This window comes from Calonectris borealis, chromosome 27, assembly GCF_964195595.1.
Source record: "Calonectris borealis chromosome 27, bCalBor7.hap1.2, whole genome shotgun sequence".
Taxonomy (NCBI): domain Eukaryota; kingdom Metazoa; phylum Chordata; class Aves; order Procellariiformes; family Procellariidae; genus Calonectris; species Calonectris borealis.
In genome coordinates, this window is record NC_134338.1 from 5,336,358 (window position 1) to 5,355,872 (window position 19,515).

At 61.1% G+C, this 19,515-nt stretch overlaps 2 protein-coding genes across 3 annotated transcripts; one reads left to right on the forward strand and one right to left on the reverse strand.

Moving 5' to 3' along the window:
* The first annotated feature begins 93 nt into the window (after positions 1-93).
* On the forward strand, positions 94-8,106 carry LOC142093559 (PH and SEC7 domain-containing protein 4-like). Its single transcript, XM_075174827.1, has 12 exons — positions 94-415; positions 1,549-1,692; positions 1,778-1,858; positions 3,028-3,140; positions 3,407-3,465; positions 3,589-3,678; positions 3,776-3,819; positions 3,894-4,066; positions 5,600-5,870; positions 5,958-6,102; positions 6,184-6,327; positions 7,348-8,106. Exons 1-12 carry the CDS (start codon positions 243-245, stop codon positions 7,600-7,602), a joined length of 1,692 nt encoding a protein of 563 aa, XP_075030928.1. The 5' UTR covers positions 94-242; the 3' UTR covers positions 7,603-8,106.
* A 667-nt stretch (positions 8,107-8,773) lies between these two features.
* Positions 8,774-19,252, reverse strand: STARD7 (StAR related lipid transfer domain containing 7). Of its 2 annotated transcripts, none has more exons than XM_075174829.1 (8): positions 18,855-19,252; positions 14,287-14,492; positions 13,974-14,023; positions 13,428-13,538; positions 13,255-13,337; positions 12,894-12,993; positions 12,228-12,312; positions 8,774-9,948 (listed from the first exon to the last, which is right to left on the reverse strand). In XM_075174829.1, exons 1-8 carry the CDS (start codon positions 19,250-19,252, stop codon positions 9,761-9,763), a joined length of 1,221 nt encoding a protein of 406 aa, XP_075030930.1. In that variant the 3' UTR covers positions 8,774-9,760. The 2 variants fall into 2 exon arrangements, with proteins under 2 accessions (XP_075030930.1, XP_075030931.1); XM_075174830.1 differs by lacking the exon at positions 18,855-19,252 and adding an exon at positions 16,022-16,126.
* Between the last annotated feature and the right edge of the window lie 263 nt (positions 19,253-19,515).

Sequence of the window (19,515 nt, forward strand, 5' to 3'; positions counted from 1 at the left end):
ATATCATCCCGTGGGAGGGGGGTACCAGCCCCCCCCCAACCCCCTGACCCCCCTAGAACTCCCCCAGTGCCCCCCCAGCCCCCCAACCCCCCCATATCATCCCGTGGGAGGGGGGTACCAGCCCCCCCCCAGCCCCCTGCCCCCCCTGGATCACCCCCAGACCCCCTCCCCACTCTCCTCCCTGCCGCCGCGGGGTCCCCCAGGACTGGGGGTTATCGGGGGGTCCTGGGGGGCCCCCCCCCATGCCGGGACACGGCTGTGCCTGGCTGTCGGTGTCCCCGGGCGCTTCCTGCCCGGGGAGGGAAGTGGCGCAGGGCCCCCCCCCCGCCACCCCGCCACCGCACCCCGCCATGGAGGAGCTGCCCCCCGAGACGGGCGAGGAGCCCCCGCCGGACCCCCCCGCCAGCACCCATGGGTGAGGGACGCCGGCGCCGGCCATGTGGCCTCTCCAGCACCCCCAGGCCCACGTGGGCGTCCCCCCACTTCCGTCCCCCCCAAATCCCATCCGAAAGCCCTGTCTGTCCCCCCAGACCCCCCACTCTGTCTGTCTGTCCCCCCAGACCCCCCCCCATCTATCCATCTGCCCCCCCAAACACTGTCCCAGAACCCCTGCACCCCCCCCGACACCTGTCTGTGCCCCCTGACCCCCCTCTGTCTGTCTGTGCCCCCCCAGACCCCCACCGGTCCCCCAGCCCCCTGTCTGTCCCCCCCAGCCCCCCGTCTGTCCATCTGCACCCCCCAATCCCCATCCACCCCCCCCAGACCCCTGTCTGCTCCCCCAACCCCCCCACCAGCCCCCAAATCCTGTCCGTCCATCCGCCCCCCCGACTTCCATCTGTCTGTCCACCCCCCCCAGCACCCCTCTATCCCCCTGACCCCCCTCAACCCCCCCATCCCTCCCCCCCAGTCCCCCCAAACCCCTCTCAACCAGCAGAGTTAAGGGGACCCCCCCTAGTGCTGGCTGACCCCCCCAAACCCCTGTCTGTTCTGTCCGTCTGTCCCCCAACCACCCCCCAGCCCCCCCTCCACCCCCCCATTGCTCCCCCAACCCCCCCATTGTCCCCCCAATCCCCTCCATCTCCCCCCCATTCCCCCCCAGCCCCTCCCAGACCCACACCAGCCAGTGGGGCAGAGTTAAGGGGACCCCCCCCTAGTGCTGGCTGACCCCCCCAAACCCCCGTCTGTTCTGTCCGTCTGTCCCCCAACCACCCCCCCAGCCCCCCTTCCACCCCCCAGCCCCCCCCAACCCCCCCATTGTCCCCCCATTCCCCCCCAACCCCTCCCAACAAGCCAGTGGGGCAGAGTTAAGGGGACCCCCCTCTAATGCTGGCTGACCCCCCCAAAACCCTGTCTGTTCTGTCCGTCTGTCCCCCAACCACCCCCCCAGCCCCCCCGCCCCCCCCCAACCCCCCCATTGCCCCCCCAATCCCCTCCACCTCCCCCCCATTCCCCTCCCAGAGCCACACCAGCCAGTGGGGCAGAGTTAAGGGACACCCCGCCCCCCCCCCAAGCACCCACCCGACCTCTCCCTCGTGTCCCCCCCCCCAGGTCCCCCCCGGGGGGGTCAGCGGTGACACCGGCGCTGCCAAACGGGGGACAGGGACGTCGGGGGGAGGCGCAGCGTTTGGCCGCCCGCCTCTTCCACCTCGATGGCTTCAAGAGGTCCCAAGTGGCCGCGTTCCTCCGCAAGAAGTAAGGGGGGACACTTTGTTGGGGGGGGGGGGGGTCCCCTAGGGTTGGGGACCCCCCCCCCTCAAGCTCGTGTCCCCCCCCCCAGCAATGATTTCAGCGGGATGGTGGCCCAGGAGTACCTGGACTTCTTCCAGTTTGGTGGCCAGACGCTGGACCAGGCGCTCAGGTAGTGATGGGGAGGTGGGGGGGGGGGCGTTTGAGGGGGGGCCAAAGGTACCCCCCCCCAAATCGTTAGCATGGCTGGGAGTGGCTGAGGGGGGCGGGGAGAGATGGGGCTGTTGGAGTTGGGGGGGAGGAGAGATTTGGCGGGGGGGGTTGGGGGTTCAGGGGGGCAGGTTTGGGGTCCAGGGGGGTGGATTTGGGGTGTTTTGGGGTCTGGAGGGGGCAGATTTGGGGTCCAGGGGGGTGGATTTGGGGTGTTTTGGGGTCTGGAGGGGGTAGATTTGGGGTCCAGGGGGGTGGATTTGGGGTGTTTTGGGGTCTGGAGGGGGCAGATTTGGGGTCCAGGGGGGTGGATTTGGGGTGTTTTGGGGTTGGGGAGGCAGATTTGGGGTCCAGGGGGGCAGATTTGGGGTGTTTTGGGGTCTGGAGGGGGCAGATTTGGGGTCCAGGGGGGTGGATTTAGGGTGTTTTGGGGCCTGGGGGGGTAGATTTGGGGTGATGGAGGGTCCAGGGGGGCAGATCTGGGGTGTTTTGGGGTCTGGAAGGGGCAGATTTGGGGTCCAGGGGGGCGGATTTGGGGTGTTTTGGGGTTGGGGGGGGGCAGATTTGGGGTCCAGGGGGGCAGATTTGGGGTGTTTTGGGGCCTGGGGGGGGTAGATTTGGGGTGATGGAGGGTCCAGAGGGGCAGGTTTGGGGTCCAGGGGGCAGATCTGGGGTGTTTTGGGGTCGGGGAGGGCAGATTTGGGGTGATGGAGGGTCCAGGGGGGCAGATTTGAGGTGTTTTGGGGTCTGGAGGGGGCAGATTTGGGGTCCAGGGGGGCGGATTTGGGGTGGTTTGGGGTCGGGGGGGGCAGATTTGGGGTGACGGAGGATCCAGGGGGGCAGATTTGGGGTGTTTTGGGGTCTGGGGGGTGCAGATTTGGGGTGATGGAGGGTCCGGGGGGCAGATTTGGGGTCCAGGGGGGCAGATTTGGGGTATTTTGGGGTCGGGAGTGGCAAATCTGGGGTGTTTTGGGGTCCAGGGGGGGCAGGTTTGGAGTATTTTGGGACCAGGAGGGGTCTTGGGGGGAGTGGGTTATAGGGGTAGCCAGCATCCGGGGAGGGGGGTGCCCTGGGGGAGAGGGGGGTAGGTATTTTGGGGGTCCCTCTGCCATCGTGGGGGGGCCCCCCCAGATCCTTCCTGCAGGCGCTGGTGCTGACGGGCGAGACGCAGGAGCGCGAGCGCATCCTCGGCCACTTCTCCCGGCGTTACCATCGCTGCAACCCCGGCGCCTTCCCCTCCCCAGGTGAGACCCTGCGAGGTGGGGGGGGGAGCACCCCCAGCCCCCCCCTACACCCCCAGATCCCGCCCCCCCCAGCTCCCATACCTCCTCCACCCCAATCCCACCCCGTGCCTCAGTTTCCCCACCCACCACCCATCCCCTCCCAGCGCTATGGGGTACCCTCAGCTGCACCCATTGGGGTTCACGGTGCTGGGCGTGGGGTTCACAGTGCTGGGGGTCCTCACGTGGGGGGGGGGACCCCCACCCTGACCCCCCCCACCCCCCCACAGACGCCGTGCACTCCCTGACCTGTGCCATCATGCTGCTGAACACCGACCTCCACGGGCAGGTAAGAAAAAGGGGGGGGACACCCCAAAAATCCACAGCCTGCATTTTTGGGGTGCTTTGGAGGGGGGGCATTGCAAAATTGGGGCGGGGGGGGCGCACCCATGCACCCACCCCGCTCCCGCAGCGCCTCGGCCGTGCCATGACCAGCGCCGAATTCGTGGCCAACCTGAGCGGGATGATGGATGGGCAGGATTTCCCCAGGGAGCAGCTGAAGGTATTTGGGGGGGGGGGGTGTCTGTGAGGCTGGAAAAGGGGGGGGCACCCCTCTGGACCCCCCCTGAACCCCATTTTCCGCCCCCCCCCCCCCGCAGGCTCTATACGGCTCCATCCGCAACGAGAAGCTGGCGTGGGCGGCGTGAGTACGGGGTTATGGAGGGGGGTGGGAAATATGGGATGGGGGGCACCCCGTGATGCTGAGCAACCCTGTAGGGATGAGGAGGAGGAGGAGGAGGAGGAAGAAGCGGGTGGGGGGGGCAGCCTGGCCCCCCCCGGCCGTAAGAAGAGCAACCCCTTCCTGGACCTGCCGGGGGGGGCCGGGGCCGTCACCTACCGCCGGGGCTGGGTGGCCAGGAAGGTGCTGGCTGAGGCTGACGGCAAAAAAAGTGAGTGGGGGGCACTGGGGAGGGGGATTTGGGGTGGTTTGGGGGGAGGTTTGGGGGTTTTGGAGGGTCCAGGGGGGGATTTGGGGTGGTTTGGGGGGAGGTTTGGGGGTTTTGGAGGGTCCACGGGGGGATTTGGGGTGGTTTGGGGGGAGGTTTGGGGGTTTTGGAGGGTCTGGGGGGGACTTGAGGTGGTTTGGGGGCAGATTTGGGGGTTTTGGGGGGTCCAGGGGGGGATTTGGGGTGGTTTGGGGGGAGGTTTGGGGGTTTTGGAGGGTCCAGGGGGGGATTTGGGGTGGTTTGGGGGGAGGTTTGGGGGTTTTGGAGGGTCCAGGGGGGGATTTGGGGTGGTTTGGGGGGAGGTTTGGGGGTTTTGAGGGGTCCGGGGGGGGGGATTTGGGGTGGTTTGGGGGGAGGTTTGGGAGGTCTGGGGGGACTTGAGGTGGTTTGGGGGCAGATTTGGGGGTTTTGGGGAGTCCGGGGGGGATTTGGGGTGGTTTGGGGGGAGGTTTGGGGGGTCTGGGGGGGATTTGGGGTGGTTTGGGGGGAGGTTTAGGGGTTTTGGAGGGTCCAGCGGGGGATTTGGGGTGGTTTGGGGGCAGATTTGGGGGTTTTCGGGGGTCCGAGGGGGACTTGGGGTGGTTTGGGGCATATTTGGGGGTTTTGGAGGGTCCAGGGGGGGATTTGGGGTGATTTGGGGGCAGATTGAGGGTCTAGGGAGGGTCCGGGGGGCAATTTAGGGTGTTTGGGAGCAGATTGGGGGTCTGGGGGGGGGTCCAAGGGGGGATTTGGGGTGGTTTGGGGGTAGGTTTGGAGTTTTGGGGGTCCAGGGGGGATTTGGGGTGGTTTGGGGGTAGGTTTGGGGGTTTTTGGGGGTCCAGGGGGGCATTTGGGGTGGCTTGGGGGTAGGTTTGGGGGTTTTGGAGGGTCTGGGAGGGACTTGGGGTGGTTTGGGGGCAGGTTTTGGGGGTTTTGGGAGGTCTGGGCAGGGATTTGGGGTGGTTTGGGGGCAGATTGGGGGTTTTGAGTGGTCCGGGGGGGGGATTTGGGGTGGTTTGGGGGCAGATTGGGGGTTTTGAGGGGCCCGGGGGGGGATTTGGGGTGGTTTCGGGGCAGGTTTGGGGGTTTTGGGGGGAATTTGGGGTGGTTTGGGGGCAGATTGGGGATCTAGGGGGAGTCCAGGGGGGGATTTGAGGTGCTTTGGGATCCAGGGAGGCAGATTTGGAGTCTGTTGGGGTGCAGGGGGGACAGATTTGGGATATTTTAGGGTTGGGGGGGGCAGATTTGGGGGCGCTCAGCCTCTCGCGGGACCCAGGAGGGTGATTTGGGGATCCATTGGGGGCTAGGGAGGCAGATTTGGGGCTGCCCTCTGGGGTGGGGGGGCAGATGGGGGGCCATTTCGGGGGGGGGGGGAGCGCAACACCAGGGTCTGTTGGAACCGCGAGAGGGTCCTAGCTTTGGGGGGGTGGGGTGGTATCTTTTGGGGTCCAGCCTTGGGGTCCAACCATGCCCCCCAACTTCTTCCCCCCTCCCCAGCGCCGTGGGGCAGACGAGGTTGGAAACCCTTCCAGGCCGTGCTAAAGGGAACGGTCCTCTATTTCCTCAAACCTGGGGGGCGAACGGGGGTCCCCCGCCGGCCCCCCGAGCCGGGACCCTTCCCGGTTCCCCAGGAGGAGGAAGGACCCGAGGCCGAGGAGCCTTTGGGGGTCCACCACGCCTTGGCCGAGCGCGCCAGCAAATACACCAAGCGCCCCAACGTCTTCCGCCTGCAGACGGCCGACTGGCGCGTCTTCCTCTTCCAAGCCCCGTGAGTACCACCCCCTCCCCCCGCGGTGGGGATGGAGATGTCCCCGAGGGTGATGACGTCACCCATGACCTCATATGTTCATGCTAGGACGCCAGAGGAGATGTTCTCCTGGATCTCCCGTATCAACTTGGTGGCCGCTCTCTTCTCCTCGCCTCCCTTTCCCGCCGCCGTCGGTTCCCAACGCCGCTTCGTCCGTCCCATCCTCCCCGCCGCCCCCAGCCGCAGCCCCCCGGTGAGCCCCCGCTGCCGGGATGGGGTGGGTGGGTGCACCCCTGGGTGCCCACCGTCACCCACGCCTTCTCCCCGTGGGCAGGAGGAGCAGCACCGCTCTCACGAGGCGTGGATGGAGCGGGTGGCCCAGGAGCTCTTCGAGCATCAACGCAACCTCCCCGAAAAGCGGGGACGAGCCCGCGACCTGGACGAGTACCGCCTGAAGAAGGAGTATCTCCTCTACGAGGTGGGGCGGATTAATTCCTAATTAATTTAATTATATGGGACACCCACGGACATGGGGGACACCGGGGACATCCCCACGGTGGTGGCTCATCTCCATCCCTATCTTCCCCATGGCAGAGATGCTGCTATAGGGGACACTGGGGACACCAGGGATGTCCCCAGTGTTGACTCATCTCCATCCTTACGTTCCCCATGGCAGAGACACTGCTATGGGACATGGGGGACACCGGGGACATGGGGGACTCCAAGGATGTCCCCATGGTGGTGGCTCATCTCCATCCTTATCATCCCCATGGCAGAGATGCTGTTATAAGGGACACCAGGGACATGGGAACATCCCCACAGTGGTGGCTCATCTCCATCCTTATGTTCCCCATGGCAGAGACTGCTATGGGACACTGGGGACACTGGGGACATGGGGGACACCAAGGATGTCCCCGTGGTGGTGGTTCATCTCCATTCCTATCTTCCCCATGGCAGAGATGCTGCTATAGGGGACACTGAGGACACTGGGGACGTCCTCATGGTGGTGGCTCATCTCCATCCCTATCTTCCCCATGGCAGAGATGCTGCTATGGGACATGGGGGACACTGGGGACATGGGGACGTCCCCACGGTGGTGGCTCATCTCCATCCTTATGTTCCCCATGGCAGAGACGCTGCTATAGGGGACACTGGGGACACCAGGGACGTCCCCACAGTGTTGACTCATTTCCATCCTTACATTCCCCATGGCAGAGACGTCGCTATGGGACATGGGGGACACTGGGGACATGGGGGACACCAAGGATGTCCCCATGGTGGTGGCTCATCTCCATCCCTATCTTCCCCATGGCAGAGATGCCGCCACAGGGGACACCAGGGACATGGGGACATCCCCATGGTGGTGGCTCATTTCCATCCTTATGTTCCCCATGGCAGAGACGCTGCTATGGGACATGGGGGACACTGGGGACGTGGGGGACACCAAGGATGTCCCCATGGTGGTGCCTCATCTCCATCCTTATCATCCCCATGGCAGAGACGTCGCTACGAGACCTACGTGCAGGTCCTGGAGACCTGGATCAGCGCCGGCGCCCAGGACCTGGAGGGGTGGGAAGCCCAAGCGGGGCCAGTGGTGGCCCCCCCGGACCCCCCCACCCTGACCAAAGCCCACTCCAGCCCCTCGCTGGTCCCCGAGCCCCCCACGGCCCCCACCATCCGCGTCAAGAGGAACATCTCCGAGCGCCGGACGGTGAGGAAGATCGTCCCCAAACGCAACAAGAACCTGCTGTGATGGACCCGGGGGGGTGGGGGGGACATGGGGACATTGTTGGGGGGGGGGGACACCCCCCGCACCCCCCACCCCGGTACGAGGTTCCTTCGGGCACCGCCAGTATTGAGCCAACCTGGGGGAGGGGGGGGGCTTGGGATTAAGGATGGGGAAACTCAGGGAGATGCCTCCCCCCCCCCCCAAAAAAAAAAAAAAGGGGTGGGGGGGGTCCCAGCCCCCCCCCAACCCCCCCAAAACGTCGCCGCTGCGCCCCCTCCCCGCGCCCGCTGCCTGCTGCTCGCCGTCGTGCAATAAAGGTGTGTGTGTCCCACCGCTGCCACCCCCGCGTGTCCCCAAAACAACCGGGGGGGGGTCAGGCATCATGGGGGGGGGGGACACATACGTGGCGGTGGCCTCTGTCCCCGCGCTGATGCCGCCGTCGCCGCCATTGGGGTCCCCACCCCGGTAGGGGTGGTGGTCGGGGACCCTGGGAGGTGACAGTATATACGTTACCCAGTTGTGTCACCTATAGAGTGACCCCCAGCACCCATGGGTGCGCACCCACCATCTACAGGGTCCTGGGGGGGTGGGGGGGGCCGGGAGGGACCCAGCCCTCAGCCCCCACCTCCCCCGGTCCCCCCGTTGCACCCCAAATCCCCTCCATCGGCAGCTCCTTGTGCGATGGGGACGGAGTGGGGGGGAAGCCACCGACCCCCCCCCGCCGCACCCCATCACCCCTGTCCCCAAATCCTCAGAGGGGACATTCCCCCCCCCCCCCAGGGGACATTTCGGGGCCCCTGATTTGTGCCAACGGCCACAGCAGTGCCCCCCCAAACCCTGTCAGAGCAGCATCTGTGAACCCCAAAACACCTGGAGGGAGGGGAAAAGGCTCCCCCTTGCCCCCCCACCCCCCCCAAAAGCCCCCGCACCCTGGGGGGGGCCCTTCCCTCGCCCCCCCCCGCAGCCGAAGGACGCTGCCCCGGAGCAGCCGCACGTGCCGACGCGGAGCCGCAGCACCAACAAACCCCAAATGGGGGGGACCTCCCCCCCAAAATTCTTTACATGGGGCAGGAGGGTCCCGATCCTGGAGCTCAGCCTCATTAAAGGACTAATTAACGATGTTAATTGGGGCTGGGAGGAGATCGGGGAGGGGGGGGGTGACACAGTTTCCCAGCAGCAGGCGTGAAGGGGGTGAGAAATTTCTGATAGATTTATTCTAATTTCTGATAAATTTATTCTAAGGCGGGAATTAATATTTATATTTAATATCGATGATAAATTTACTCTAAGGTGGGGATTAAAGGGGGTGCAAGACGGGGGCGGGGGGGGGATCCCAGTTAACACAGCTGTAGGGGACAAACCCCCAACCTGGAGAGGGACCCATCCGTCAGACCCCCCTCGTTAACGTGGGAAGCTAATTAGGATCCCGGGGGGGCACCCGCCACGGCAGCTGTGGCTACGACAGATTATTTATTAGTATTTTCTTGCTTTTACACCTTTCCCCGAGCCCAAGGGCTGACTCTGACCCCCGCTTTGTGCCGCAACCCGGGGGGGGATCAGCCCCGGTACCACCCCAAACAGCGGCGGGAGGGGGGGGGGTCACGGTGACCCCGGTTAGCGCCGGCAGAAAGGTGCCCCCCGCAAGCTCTACCCTCCCCTACAACAAACCAGCAGCTAAAAACCACCCCAAAATAGCATTTTTTCCCCCCAGTTTTACCAGTTCAGGCTGCTCTTCCCCCCCCGGCATCGCGGGTGGAGGAGGTTGAAGGATTTTGGGGGGGGGGGGAAAATAAAAAACCCACCCCGAAACGGTGCCGTGGAGAATCCGCGTCCAGCCGCCGCGGTAGAAAAGCAAGACCCCAAAAATATTGGGGGTCGAGAGTCCGAAGAGGGATGAGAAAAGGAGGAGGTGGGCAGGGGGGGGGGAGAGGGTTTTGGGGTTTGGTTTTTTTTTGTAGGGTATTTTTTTTTCCTGGCGGGGAAAGAAAATATTTTACCGGTACAGAAAAACGATTACACGATAGGAGATTTCATCGGCCCGGCCACGAACACCGACGGCGTGGGGTGGATTTCCCCGTCCTCGCGAGGGAGCAGAGCTTCAGAGATGAAACCGGGAGGGAAAAACCGAACCCAGCTCCGGCGGCGGCGGCGGCGCAGGTCCCCTCTGCGGAGGTTCGGCTCCTCAGGCGTATTCCAGCTGGGCCGGGCTGCGGGTACCATCGCTCTTGTGCTCCGCCGCCGCCATACTCGCCTTCCCCTCGCTGCCGCCGCTCTCGATGGGCTTGCCAGACATATAGTCCCGCACTTCGATTTCCATTTTTTTGGCTTTCAGGGCTGCCGTGTGCAGCTTCTCCAGGAAATCCGGCATACCTGGAGGGGGAAGGAGCGGGAGAGGGTGAGCCAGGCGGGAGGGGGCCGGGGACGCGCTCGGCGCCGCGGGGCTCTGGAGATGCCGGAGGGGAGCTCCTCCCGTCCTACCCCTTCTCCAGCTCCGTCCCCATCTCCCCTGATTTTTCTTTTCCCCCCGTGATTTTTCTTTCCCCCCAATTTTTCTTTTCCCCCTGTGACTTTTCTTTTCTCCCGTGATTTTTCTTTTCTCCCGTGATTTTTCTTTCCCCCCCATGATTTTTCTTTCCCACCCCAATTTTTCTTTTCCCCCCGATTCTTCTTTTCCCCCCGTGATTTTTCTTTCCCCCCAATTTTTCTTTTCCCCCTGTGACTTTTCTTTCCCCCTGTGATTTTTCTTTTCTCCCGTGATTTTTCTTTTCCCCCCGTGATTTTTCTTTCCCACCCCAATTTTTCTTTTCCCCCCATGATTTTTCTTTCCCACCCCGATTTTTCTTTTCTCCCGTGATTTTTCTTTCCCACTCTGATTTTTCTTTCCCACTCTGATTTTTCTTTCCCCCGTGATTTTTCTTTCCCCCGTGATTTTTCTTTTCCCCCGATTTTTCTTTCCCACCCCGATTTTTCTTTTCCCCGTGATTTTTCTTTCCCGCTCCGATTTTTCTTTCCCCCCCTGATTTTTCTTCCCCCCCCGATTTTTCTTCCCCCCCCTGATTTTTCTTTCCCCCCCTGATTTTTCTTCCCCCCCCTGATTTTTCTTCCCCCCCCTGATTTTTCTTCCCCCCCCTGATTTTTCTTTCCCCCCCTGATTTTTCTTTCCCACTCTGATTTTTCTTTTCCCCCCGTGATTTTTCTTCCCCCCTCGTGATTTTTCTTCCCCCCTCGTGATTTTTCTTCCCCCCTCCATGATTTTCTTCTCTCTCCCAATATCGCAGCTCTGCCACTTTATTCAAGGGGGAACCCCGCAGCCTCGCTGGCCTTAAGGGGTTTCTGCTGCTTCCCTGCTGCGTTATAACCTTGCAGTTAAGGTGCTTTATGGTGTTTTGGGTTTTTTTTTTTTTATTAAAAAAAAGAAATCAGCTCGTTTGCCTCGCTGAGATCTCTCCTGGAAGAGGAGTGCGAGGACCCCAGAGCCAGGCAGCCCCTCCTGGCTATGTTATAAGTGAGCTGGGAGCCAGTCCGTGACACATTAATTCACGTTTAATGTTTAAAATTATCGCTTTTGCCCCAGAAAGGGCTGCACCAGCTCTGCCCAGTCCCATCTGGAGATGCTGTTCTCCCACCACTCCTCATTTTTATTCTATTAAAAAAACAAAAAAAAAAAAAAAAGAGGGTTAAGTGCAGTTACTGCGGCACGGGGGTGCGTGGGTGACACCAGCCCCGCCCCGGAGCTTTAGACGCCTTTTTAGATGGATTAAAGAGCAAACTCCGGAAGAAAAGAGGTTTCAGTGGTTGGCGAAGCAGGGAGGTGCAAGAAAAAAAAGGTTGGTCTGATGCTCGAGCGTGCTGAATGAACGTATTTCAATTCTTTCTCACGTCAGTCTCTACCACGAGATGTGTGATGGGGGAAAAAAAAAAAATCACCGCAGGCGACACTTCTGGTTCTATTCCCCTCCCCGCTGAATAAAACGAGAATTAAAGGTGGCGACAGCCCCTTTTTCTCCCGATCCCACGATAAAGCGGCGCTCTCCATCCTTCCCCTGCTCGGAGGAGAGCGCTGGGTGTTGCAACGCCAGGCGCGGCTCGGGCTCTTATGTGTGGGTGGCTCTGCCGTGGGCTCCCCCAGATCCTTTAAACGCCGCTTTTCCCCCCCGCCGCTACTTAAAGCCAAGCTCCTTGGTGGGAGCCTCAGCGCAGACGCTGCACCTCTAACTAGGAGGAGTTCTGTTCGCTCTACGGGGGAAGAACTCAACTGCAGAAAGAGTTCAGAGCCAACGCTGCTCTCAAGTAAGGAAAAACCAGCTCATTTTATTAAAAAAAAGGAAAAAAAAAAAAAAAGATATTGCTTTTTTTCTTTTTTTTTCATTCTGCCTGGGGTAGATTGGAGAGAAAGAGCATCCTTGTGCACGGATCCCTTTCCTCCTCACCGCCAGGAATCCAGGCAGGACTTCCTCCCCGTAAGAAACAAAACAGCAACCCGAAGCATCAAAAATACCCCCAAAAATCCTCTAGATCTCAATTTTTAAGCTTCTCCATCTTATTTGGTGCAGGAAGGGGAAGACAGGAGCCACCATCCTCGTTCCAGAGCAAGGAACCGAAGGAATTTCTCCCCAAGGGCTGAATTCTCCCCACCCAAGCTCACTCACCGCTCGAGACCATCCAGCTGACGCAGTAACGGGGGAACACGGTCTGCGGGTTGTCGCTGTAGGTCAGCAAGTAGTCGAAACCGTTCTGGGAAAGGAGAAGGCGAGTGAGCCTGAGCTGGCAGAGAAACTCTGCCGGGCTTTGCAGCCTCACTTAAATTCCCTTTAGGGCCGCTTGCAGGGTTAAGGAGGCGACGCGGCCCCATCTGAAAGCACACAGGGAGGTTTTTTTTGGAGGAGGAGGTGTCATTCCCCTAGTCCTGCACTGAGCCAGCACGCTCGCTTCGGGCTCTGCGTACCCTGCAAAGAGCCAGGAACGCTTTTTCTTAAGGAAAGAAAGAGATTTGTGAGGTTTAAGGCTTTTTAAGGAGCCTGGTGCTCTGAAGCGGCGTGTTTGGATCTTCCAGGAGCACCAGGCTCCCGCAGGAAGAGTCTTGAGCTACCGGGATAGAGCTTCAAATCCTTCCAGAGCCGCGCACGGATGGGTTTCCCTCGCCTTTGGGGAACAAACTCACCCCTCTTTTCCGACTCTGGACTATTTACCCCAGCTTAGTGCTACGGATGACGGCCAGGAAGGTACGGTTCCCCTCGGAGCAGCGGTTTGAGCAGGAAGAAGCAATCTTGCGACAAACCTTCCCCTCCGTTTCCCAGCCCGCTCCCAAAACGTACCTCGTCGAAGGTTTTGTGGGGACGGATGACCATTTGGGATTCATAGGTTCTGACCCGAACATACTCGGGGTCTTCGGGGACGCTTGGATGCTCCACTGCCCTGGAGGGAACAAGAGGAGGGGGCAGCAGGAGATGAGCTCCGGGTGTGGACTTCACCGAGCATCCGCTGATATTTTGGAGGTGGCTACTAAGAGAACAACGTTTTCACCCCAGAGCAGGCGGCTCTGTTTTCGAGAGGGATCCCTGAAGTTTTGACACAGTTTAAAAAAAAAGCTCCTGAAATTTATACCCAGCTCTCAACTTTGTTTTCCAGATGGGAAACGGCAGAAAGCCGTCGGGAGGTCGGCCCGGCAATACCTACCGTGACACGAGTACCATCAGGTTGTTCTCTTTGTCTACGCTGTACCGTCGAACGTATACGTAGTCTCGCGAGTACATAGGGTACTGGGGATGAGAAAGAACAGGCATCAACCCCGCCGGCTGTTTGCCCGGGGTAAGGAGGATCACCGGAGCAGGAAAGAAGGAACCACTCACCGGGAAATGAGTGACCCAGTGAATCACTTCCGATCCGGTGGCCAGGTCTCTCTCGATTACGTCCAATTTGATGACCAACGAGTCCCACTTCTTCCTATATTCAGTGTCCAGCTGGCAAGAAAGAGAGGCTGAGTCACAACAGAGTCCAACAGCGTCGTTAAAGGAAGGTAGCCGGCCCTTTTCCTCATCCTGTGGAGACAAGCTGCGTCATGGTCAGGCTTTTTACCCACCAGGAAATTATTAAATACTCTTTGAAAGTCACCAGAAGAGGCAGGGCAGGCAGAGAGCGAGCCAGGACCAGAAACCCGCCAAGCTCCCGCAGCCGATCGCAGCCCACGTGGGTCAATCCTTCATTTCCAGCAGGGACGGGCGGCAAAACCCGCTCGGGGCGTGGGATAACTCACCCTGCTTCTGACGGATATTGGGATTGGCTCTAGATGACGTAAATGGTGTAAAGAAAAGAAAATATTCACCGTTTCTCTACCCCACCCCTCCGGCAGAGGCTGTACTTTAGTTCTAAGACGCCACGCAGCCCAAGGCGCTCACCTGTACGTTGAAGAACTGCCTGGGAGTCACATCCGTGTACGACCCAAACACTGCGGTAAAGAGAAAGTTTTTAGTGCCAGGCACAAGCAAGACTTTAACTCAGTGCAGCAAAATTACAAGGAAAAGGCATTTTCTAAGGCTGGGACCCCTCCGAAGGGTTGAGGAAGGGTCGGGATCTGCGGAGAGGGACGCAAAGGACAACAATTCCCATTTTTTCCGGTTTCCTATAAATACAGGCCAGGCGGGACGCAGGAGGCTCACCCCCCCGAGGACTCGGTGCAAGCTACAGGCGGGGTACGGGGAGCACCGTTACCTCGGTACTGGTACAAATGGGTGCCCTCGATCGGCCGCCGCCAGAGCTTGAAGTGCTTTTTGTCCATGATCATCTCCCAGGGTTGCTCCCCGGGAGCGGCGACCGCCTCTCGTTCCGATTTGGGATCCGGCCGTTGATACTCGCCGGGGCTGCTGCCCTGTAACAGGCTGGATATGTTCTCCATGTGCTTCATCTCCTGCGCGGACCTGGGGGAAGACGAAAACCAAAAGACTTAATAACCAAAGCCTCGCCGGAGCCTTTCTGCTATAGACGGAGCTCCCTCCAGACCGGCAAAACCTTCCCAGCACGGTCCAGGCTTCATCCAGAGGTTTTTTAGAGCACTGAGCTCTCCCCTCCTGCCTGGGTCACAGAAAACTCACCCCTGCAGCCTTTTTTTTTTTTTTTTTCCATCCTAAGGGTCTTGTGCTTATATATAGGATACAGGATCGAAAAATCACGGCGTGGTGCGTTCAGGGGAGGCTTCCCACGTCTTCTTGCAGGGTGGAAACCTAGCCTGGGGTTGAGCGTAGCTGCTGGGGAGTCCCCAAGCCAGCTGGCCCTTGCAGCATCACGAAACGTCACCCGCAGGGTTTGCTCTTCAAAGGAAAGGAAGGGAAAAAACCCCGCGGGATGGTGGCAGCGGCATTGCGCGGGCTGGTTCTTAAGGGAAACGTGTAAGGGCTCGTTCCTTGTACGGATGGGAAGTGGTTCTCCCCCCTCCCGGTGAGATCCAGCAGAGAAACCACCCTGCGTCCTCGGCGAATATCAGCCGTTCCACGAAGAAAAAAAATAAACCCGCAGCAGTCGCCGTCGGACGCTCGCAAACAAAGATTTGTTTTCCCGGCTGAATCGAATAGAAGCCGCGCAGGATGAGACAGAAAGTAAGACGGGTTTAAGGAAAAGAAGGATTTTCGGATGGAAGGCGCCGAGGTACAAAGTCGTTCACAGGATTGAGACTTGGGGGGGCAAAAGGAAGAGGGGAGGGAAGGAGAGGGGGGTCCCCGCTGTTTCAGGGGGTGGGTCGGCACCGTCTCGGTCTGCAAAGCGAGAAGAAGCGAAATCGCCGACGGCAGCCAGAGTTTGCAAGGCAGCAAACGGGAACAGCAGCCTCTCCTGCGAGAGGGAAGGAGACAGAAGAAGCGGGGGCTTCCCACAAAGGCGGCTCCACAGACCATCAACCCCCCCCGGTTTCAGCATCCTTCACCTACAGAAACTGGATTCAGATTTCGGGTCTCAAAAATACGGGGGGAAGAGAAGAGGGCAGGAAAACCTCCCGCCGCCGGGATAAACCCCTCCGAGCCGCGGTTTCAGCCCCCCAAAAGAAAACATTAGAGAGAAGAAGGGCTGGTTTATCTACACGGGAGTCCTCGACCTCAAGGAAGGAGGATTACTCGCTGTCTGCAGCGCTTTCAACCCTCCCGGCGGTGCCTGAAGACACTAATTATATTAAAGTAATTAGCATCAGCCGGAACTAAAGCACCAATTTATAACCTACAAGGCAGGTCTCACTGGTCTGGTTGAATTAATGTTCACGGTCCCTGGAAATCGCCAAGCTCCCAGCCTCCCCCGGACCGGGCTGAAAGCTTCGCAGGACAAATTTGATCCACAAATCCGCCGTCTCCCAGGTTTGGGGGGGGTGACGACCCCCCCCCCCCACCACAGACGCTCCTCTGCACCCCACGGAGCCCCTCACCGAGCAGGGAGAGCCCCGCTCCCTCCATCCCCTCCTTCCCACCTCTGGGTTATTGATTACGGCCTTCGCTCCGTCCCTCCGTGAGACAACTCCTCTCGCTGGTGTGGCAAAACCCGAACCGGCTGGGTTAGGAAACTGGGATGGGGTTGGAGACTGGGATGGGGTTGGAGAGGTGCGGAGCGGCGGGGAGCTGGGGAATCGGGACCGGGAAAGCTTTCCGAACTGGATCATCTCCGTGATCGTAGCCGAGTTGCTCCACGGAGAGCAGCGGGATGGGATGGGATCAAACCGGGGCAGGGAACAAAGCCTCCCTGCTCCTGCTTCATCACCTCCATCCTCATCGGAGACGAACTAGAAAAATAACAGCCACGGGATCGATCGGCATCGCTGCGGGAGGCTGCCGCCGGCCCGGCCCTCGTCCCTCTGCGAACAAACGCCCGTCTCACGGCATAAGAAACAAAATCCACGATTCCCCTCTCCCTGAGGAAGGGGGGGAAAAACCAAACCACCAAAACCCCCTCCAACGCAGCCCCGCGCCTTAAACCTGCTCATTTTAATTTCTAAACGAAGCTAATTGCCGGAGGAGGAGGAAGATGCCAGCCCGGCAGCAAAACTCTCACCTCAGCAGGGGCTCCATGGCCCAGCGCAGCCCGCTCCGACCGGCCGCGCGGAGGACGAGGCACCTTCGTTAGCCAACGGCTGAAGGACGGGCAGACGCCTGAGCCGCTTCCCTGGCCGGCGGCCAGTCCCGGCCTCGCTTAACCGGCGGGGGCTGCGTCGGTGGTTCTACGCCGGCGGTGGGCGGGATGCCGCCGCAGGGGCCGGCTGGAGGTGACGCCGGCCACGGGCAGAGCTCTCCCTTGCCATTTTTGACACCCCCCCCCCGATGGCTACAAACCACCATGCCAGAAGGTGGGGGTGGCAGCGGAGCAGGGGTTTTGGTTTTACCAAGGGGAAAAAAAAAAAGGAGAGGGGACAGAGGAGGAGGAGAAAGACGACACCGAAGCGGAGAGCTATTTTAAACCCCGGGAGGGGACACGGCTCCCCGGCTGACCCAAAGGCACGGGCGAGCTAACCAGAAAGTTTCACGGCACAGTTTTATCCTATTTATTTATTTCTGCTGTCATTTCCAGCCCGGGTGTGGCGTATTCCCACCCGTCTCGTAAAAAAATACAGAAGAGAGGAAAGCAAAGCTCTCCTGCCGAGACCTCCTGCGACGCCAACTCGTTATAACAACGAGCAAAGACTTTGCTGAGGATTTTTATCGCTCCCGCAACTAGACTGAAGCCTAACGAGCCATGTCGGAGAGTAAATGATTAAAGCAATAAGGAAAAAGTAAATAATAACGAGGAGTAATCAAAGCAAACTCTCCCTTGTCCGGTAAAGAGCACTGGAGGAGGATTGGGCTTGAGGAATCCTTAAATAAAGGTGAGGAGGCTCAAGCCTGCGAGGAGTAACCTTGAACAAGAAAAGACCAACTCCACTTTTAATCCCAGGCCTAAGCCAAGCCCTGCTGAGCCCGCTGGAAAACATCAGGCAGGGTTTATCCCCCGCGCCGGGAGCCGAAATGCCGCGCGATGCAGAGCGGCGGCTCCTCGTTCGGGAATAAAACCAGGATTTGATCTTTTATCCAGCGTTGGCTGCGCGTAAAGGCCGGGCATCTCTCGAAAATGTTTGAAGGTGTCGTAAAATCGCGGGGTGAGGGTTGTTTCTCATTAGCTCTAAGATTTAATTAAGCCTTAGGTAAGCTACTTAAACAAATACCAGGTATTTAACACCCACAGGACGGTCTGGACCGGACGCAGAATTTAAGAGAGGGGAAACCCGGCGATGTCCCATCGCAGCCCGAGCTTCTCATTAAGTTTTAATTACCCTCTCCTGACTCAGCCCCACTTTGTCAGAAGCTACGCTGGATAATTACGCCTAAACGAAGCCGCGCGCTTCCACGGCCATCTCAAAAAGCAGCCGGAAAGGTCGGAGGGTCCTTCTGTCGTCATCCCGTCGGATCGGGGGGCACCGTGTCCTCCCCCCCGCACGCCAGCGCTGTCCCCCAGGTGTAAACGCTCCGCGCAGCAGCATGAGGGGGGGCACCCGGTATTGGGATGAGGGGGGGGGCACCCCTTTCCACAGCACCCCCCGGGGGGGGGGGTGTAACATCCTGAAACCACGGCGGGGAGGGTTTGGGGATGGATTTGGGGGGTGGAGGGTGCACCCCCAGAGGCCAAGGGAGGGGGGGGGAGGTGGGTGGGGGGCACCAAGCAGAGAATTGGGGGGGTAGGGGGGCACCCCAAGGCCCCAGTGAATTTGCAGGGGGTACACCGTGCAGGGACAGGATTTAGGGAACGAAGGGTGCACCCCCCCACACATAGCACCCCTAAAAAAGGGGTGGGGGACACCCTCCCAGGACAGTGGCCAGGGAAATATTTAGGGGGGCACCCTGTGGGGGGAGGACTTGAGGGGTGCACCCCCAGAGTAAAACATGGGGTAGAACCTGCAGAGGCCGGCACCCCCAGGCCCGGGAAGGTTTGCCCATCCCCGCCGAAGAAAATTTGGGGGGCACCCCCAAGGATTTGGGGGGGCACCCTCCAGCTTTAGAAAATTGGGGTGCATCCCTAGTGATGGGGGAATTGGTGGTGGGGGGGGAGCATCTCTAAAGAGCTTGGCGGGGACATCCCAAGCCCTACTGCAAGGGGGGGCACCCCTGAGGATTTGGGGGGCACCTCAGGCCCTAAGGAACGGGGGGGCCGGGGGGGTTTGAGACCCCCCCAGGCGTGGGGAACCCCGAACCGCCGAGGATTTGGGGGGGTTCCCGGGCCACCGAAGATGGGGGTGGGGGGTATCCCGGTCCCGGGGGGGCCCCGCGGCGGACACCCACCGCTGCAGCTCCTCCTCCTCGATCCGCTGCCCGTCCCAGACGAAGACACCGGCCAGGGTCGCCATGAGGCGGCCGGTAGCGGCGAAGGCGGGGCGGCCTCGGAACTGCCCCCCCCGCCACCACCACCACCACCACCCGCCGCCGCGCTTCGCCCGCTCCGCCGCCCCGTCCCCGCCGCTCCCGCCGCCGCGGTACCGGGCCCGCCGCGCCCGCTGCCCCGTCACGCAGCTGCACTGCCGCGCCAGCAGGCTCAGCAGGCCCCGCCGCCCCGCGCCGCCCCCCGCCTGGCCGCCGGCAGCGGGGGGGGCCTCGGCGGGCCCGGGCGGGCGGGGGCCCAGGCGGGCGGCGCGGGCGCAGCGGGCGACGAGGCCGACGAGCGGCCGCCGCGGCTGCAACATGCCGCCGCTGCCTCAGCGGGCCGCCCCGCGTCGCGCTCGATGCGTCATCGCGCCGCGCCGCCTCGCCATTGGCCGCCGCCTCACCGCCCCGCGCTACCATTGGGCGGCGGCGGGGTGCGCCCGCCCCTGCATGCTCGGGGACGCGGGGGAAGGAGGGAGGGCAAGGGCGCGCGGGGCGCTGAGGGCTCGGTGGGCGGGGCGGTCCTGTGAGAGCCGGGGGCGGGGTTTGCAGCGGGGGGCGGTGCCGGCCGCGGGAGGGGCGG

What these genes read in the sequence shown, in the direction of transcription:
- STARD7 (XM_075174829.1), bottom strand. Translation starts at nt 19,252, where the DNA reads ATGTTGCAGCCGCGGCGGCCGCTCGTCGGCCTCGTCGCCCGCTGCGCC. An exon ending in GGCAGTTCTTCAACGTACAG is followed by an intron (nt 13,539 to 13,973) that starts GTGAGCGCCTTG and finishes CTTTCTTGCCAG; the next exon opens with CTGGACACTGAATATAGGAA. An exon ending in CCCACAAAACCTTCGACGAG is followed by an intron (nt 12,313 to 12,893) that starts GTACGTTTTGGG and finishes CTCCTTTCCCAG; the next exon opens with AACGGTTTCGACTACTTGCT.
- LOC142093559 (XM_075174827.1), top strand. Translation starts at nt 243, where the DNA reads ATGCCGGGACACGGCTGTGCCTGGCTGTCGGTGTCCCCGGGCGCTTCC. An exon ending in CCCCCCGCCAGCACCCATGG is followed by an intron (nt 416 to 1,548) that starts GTGAGGGACGCC and finishes CCCCCCCCCCAG; the next exon opens with GTCCCCCCCGGGGGGGTCAG. An exon ending in GTCTTCCTCTTCCAAGCCCC is followed by an intron (nt 5,871 to 5,957) that starts GTGAGTACCACC and finishes TGTTCATGCTAG; the next exon opens with GACGCCAGAGGAGATGTTCT.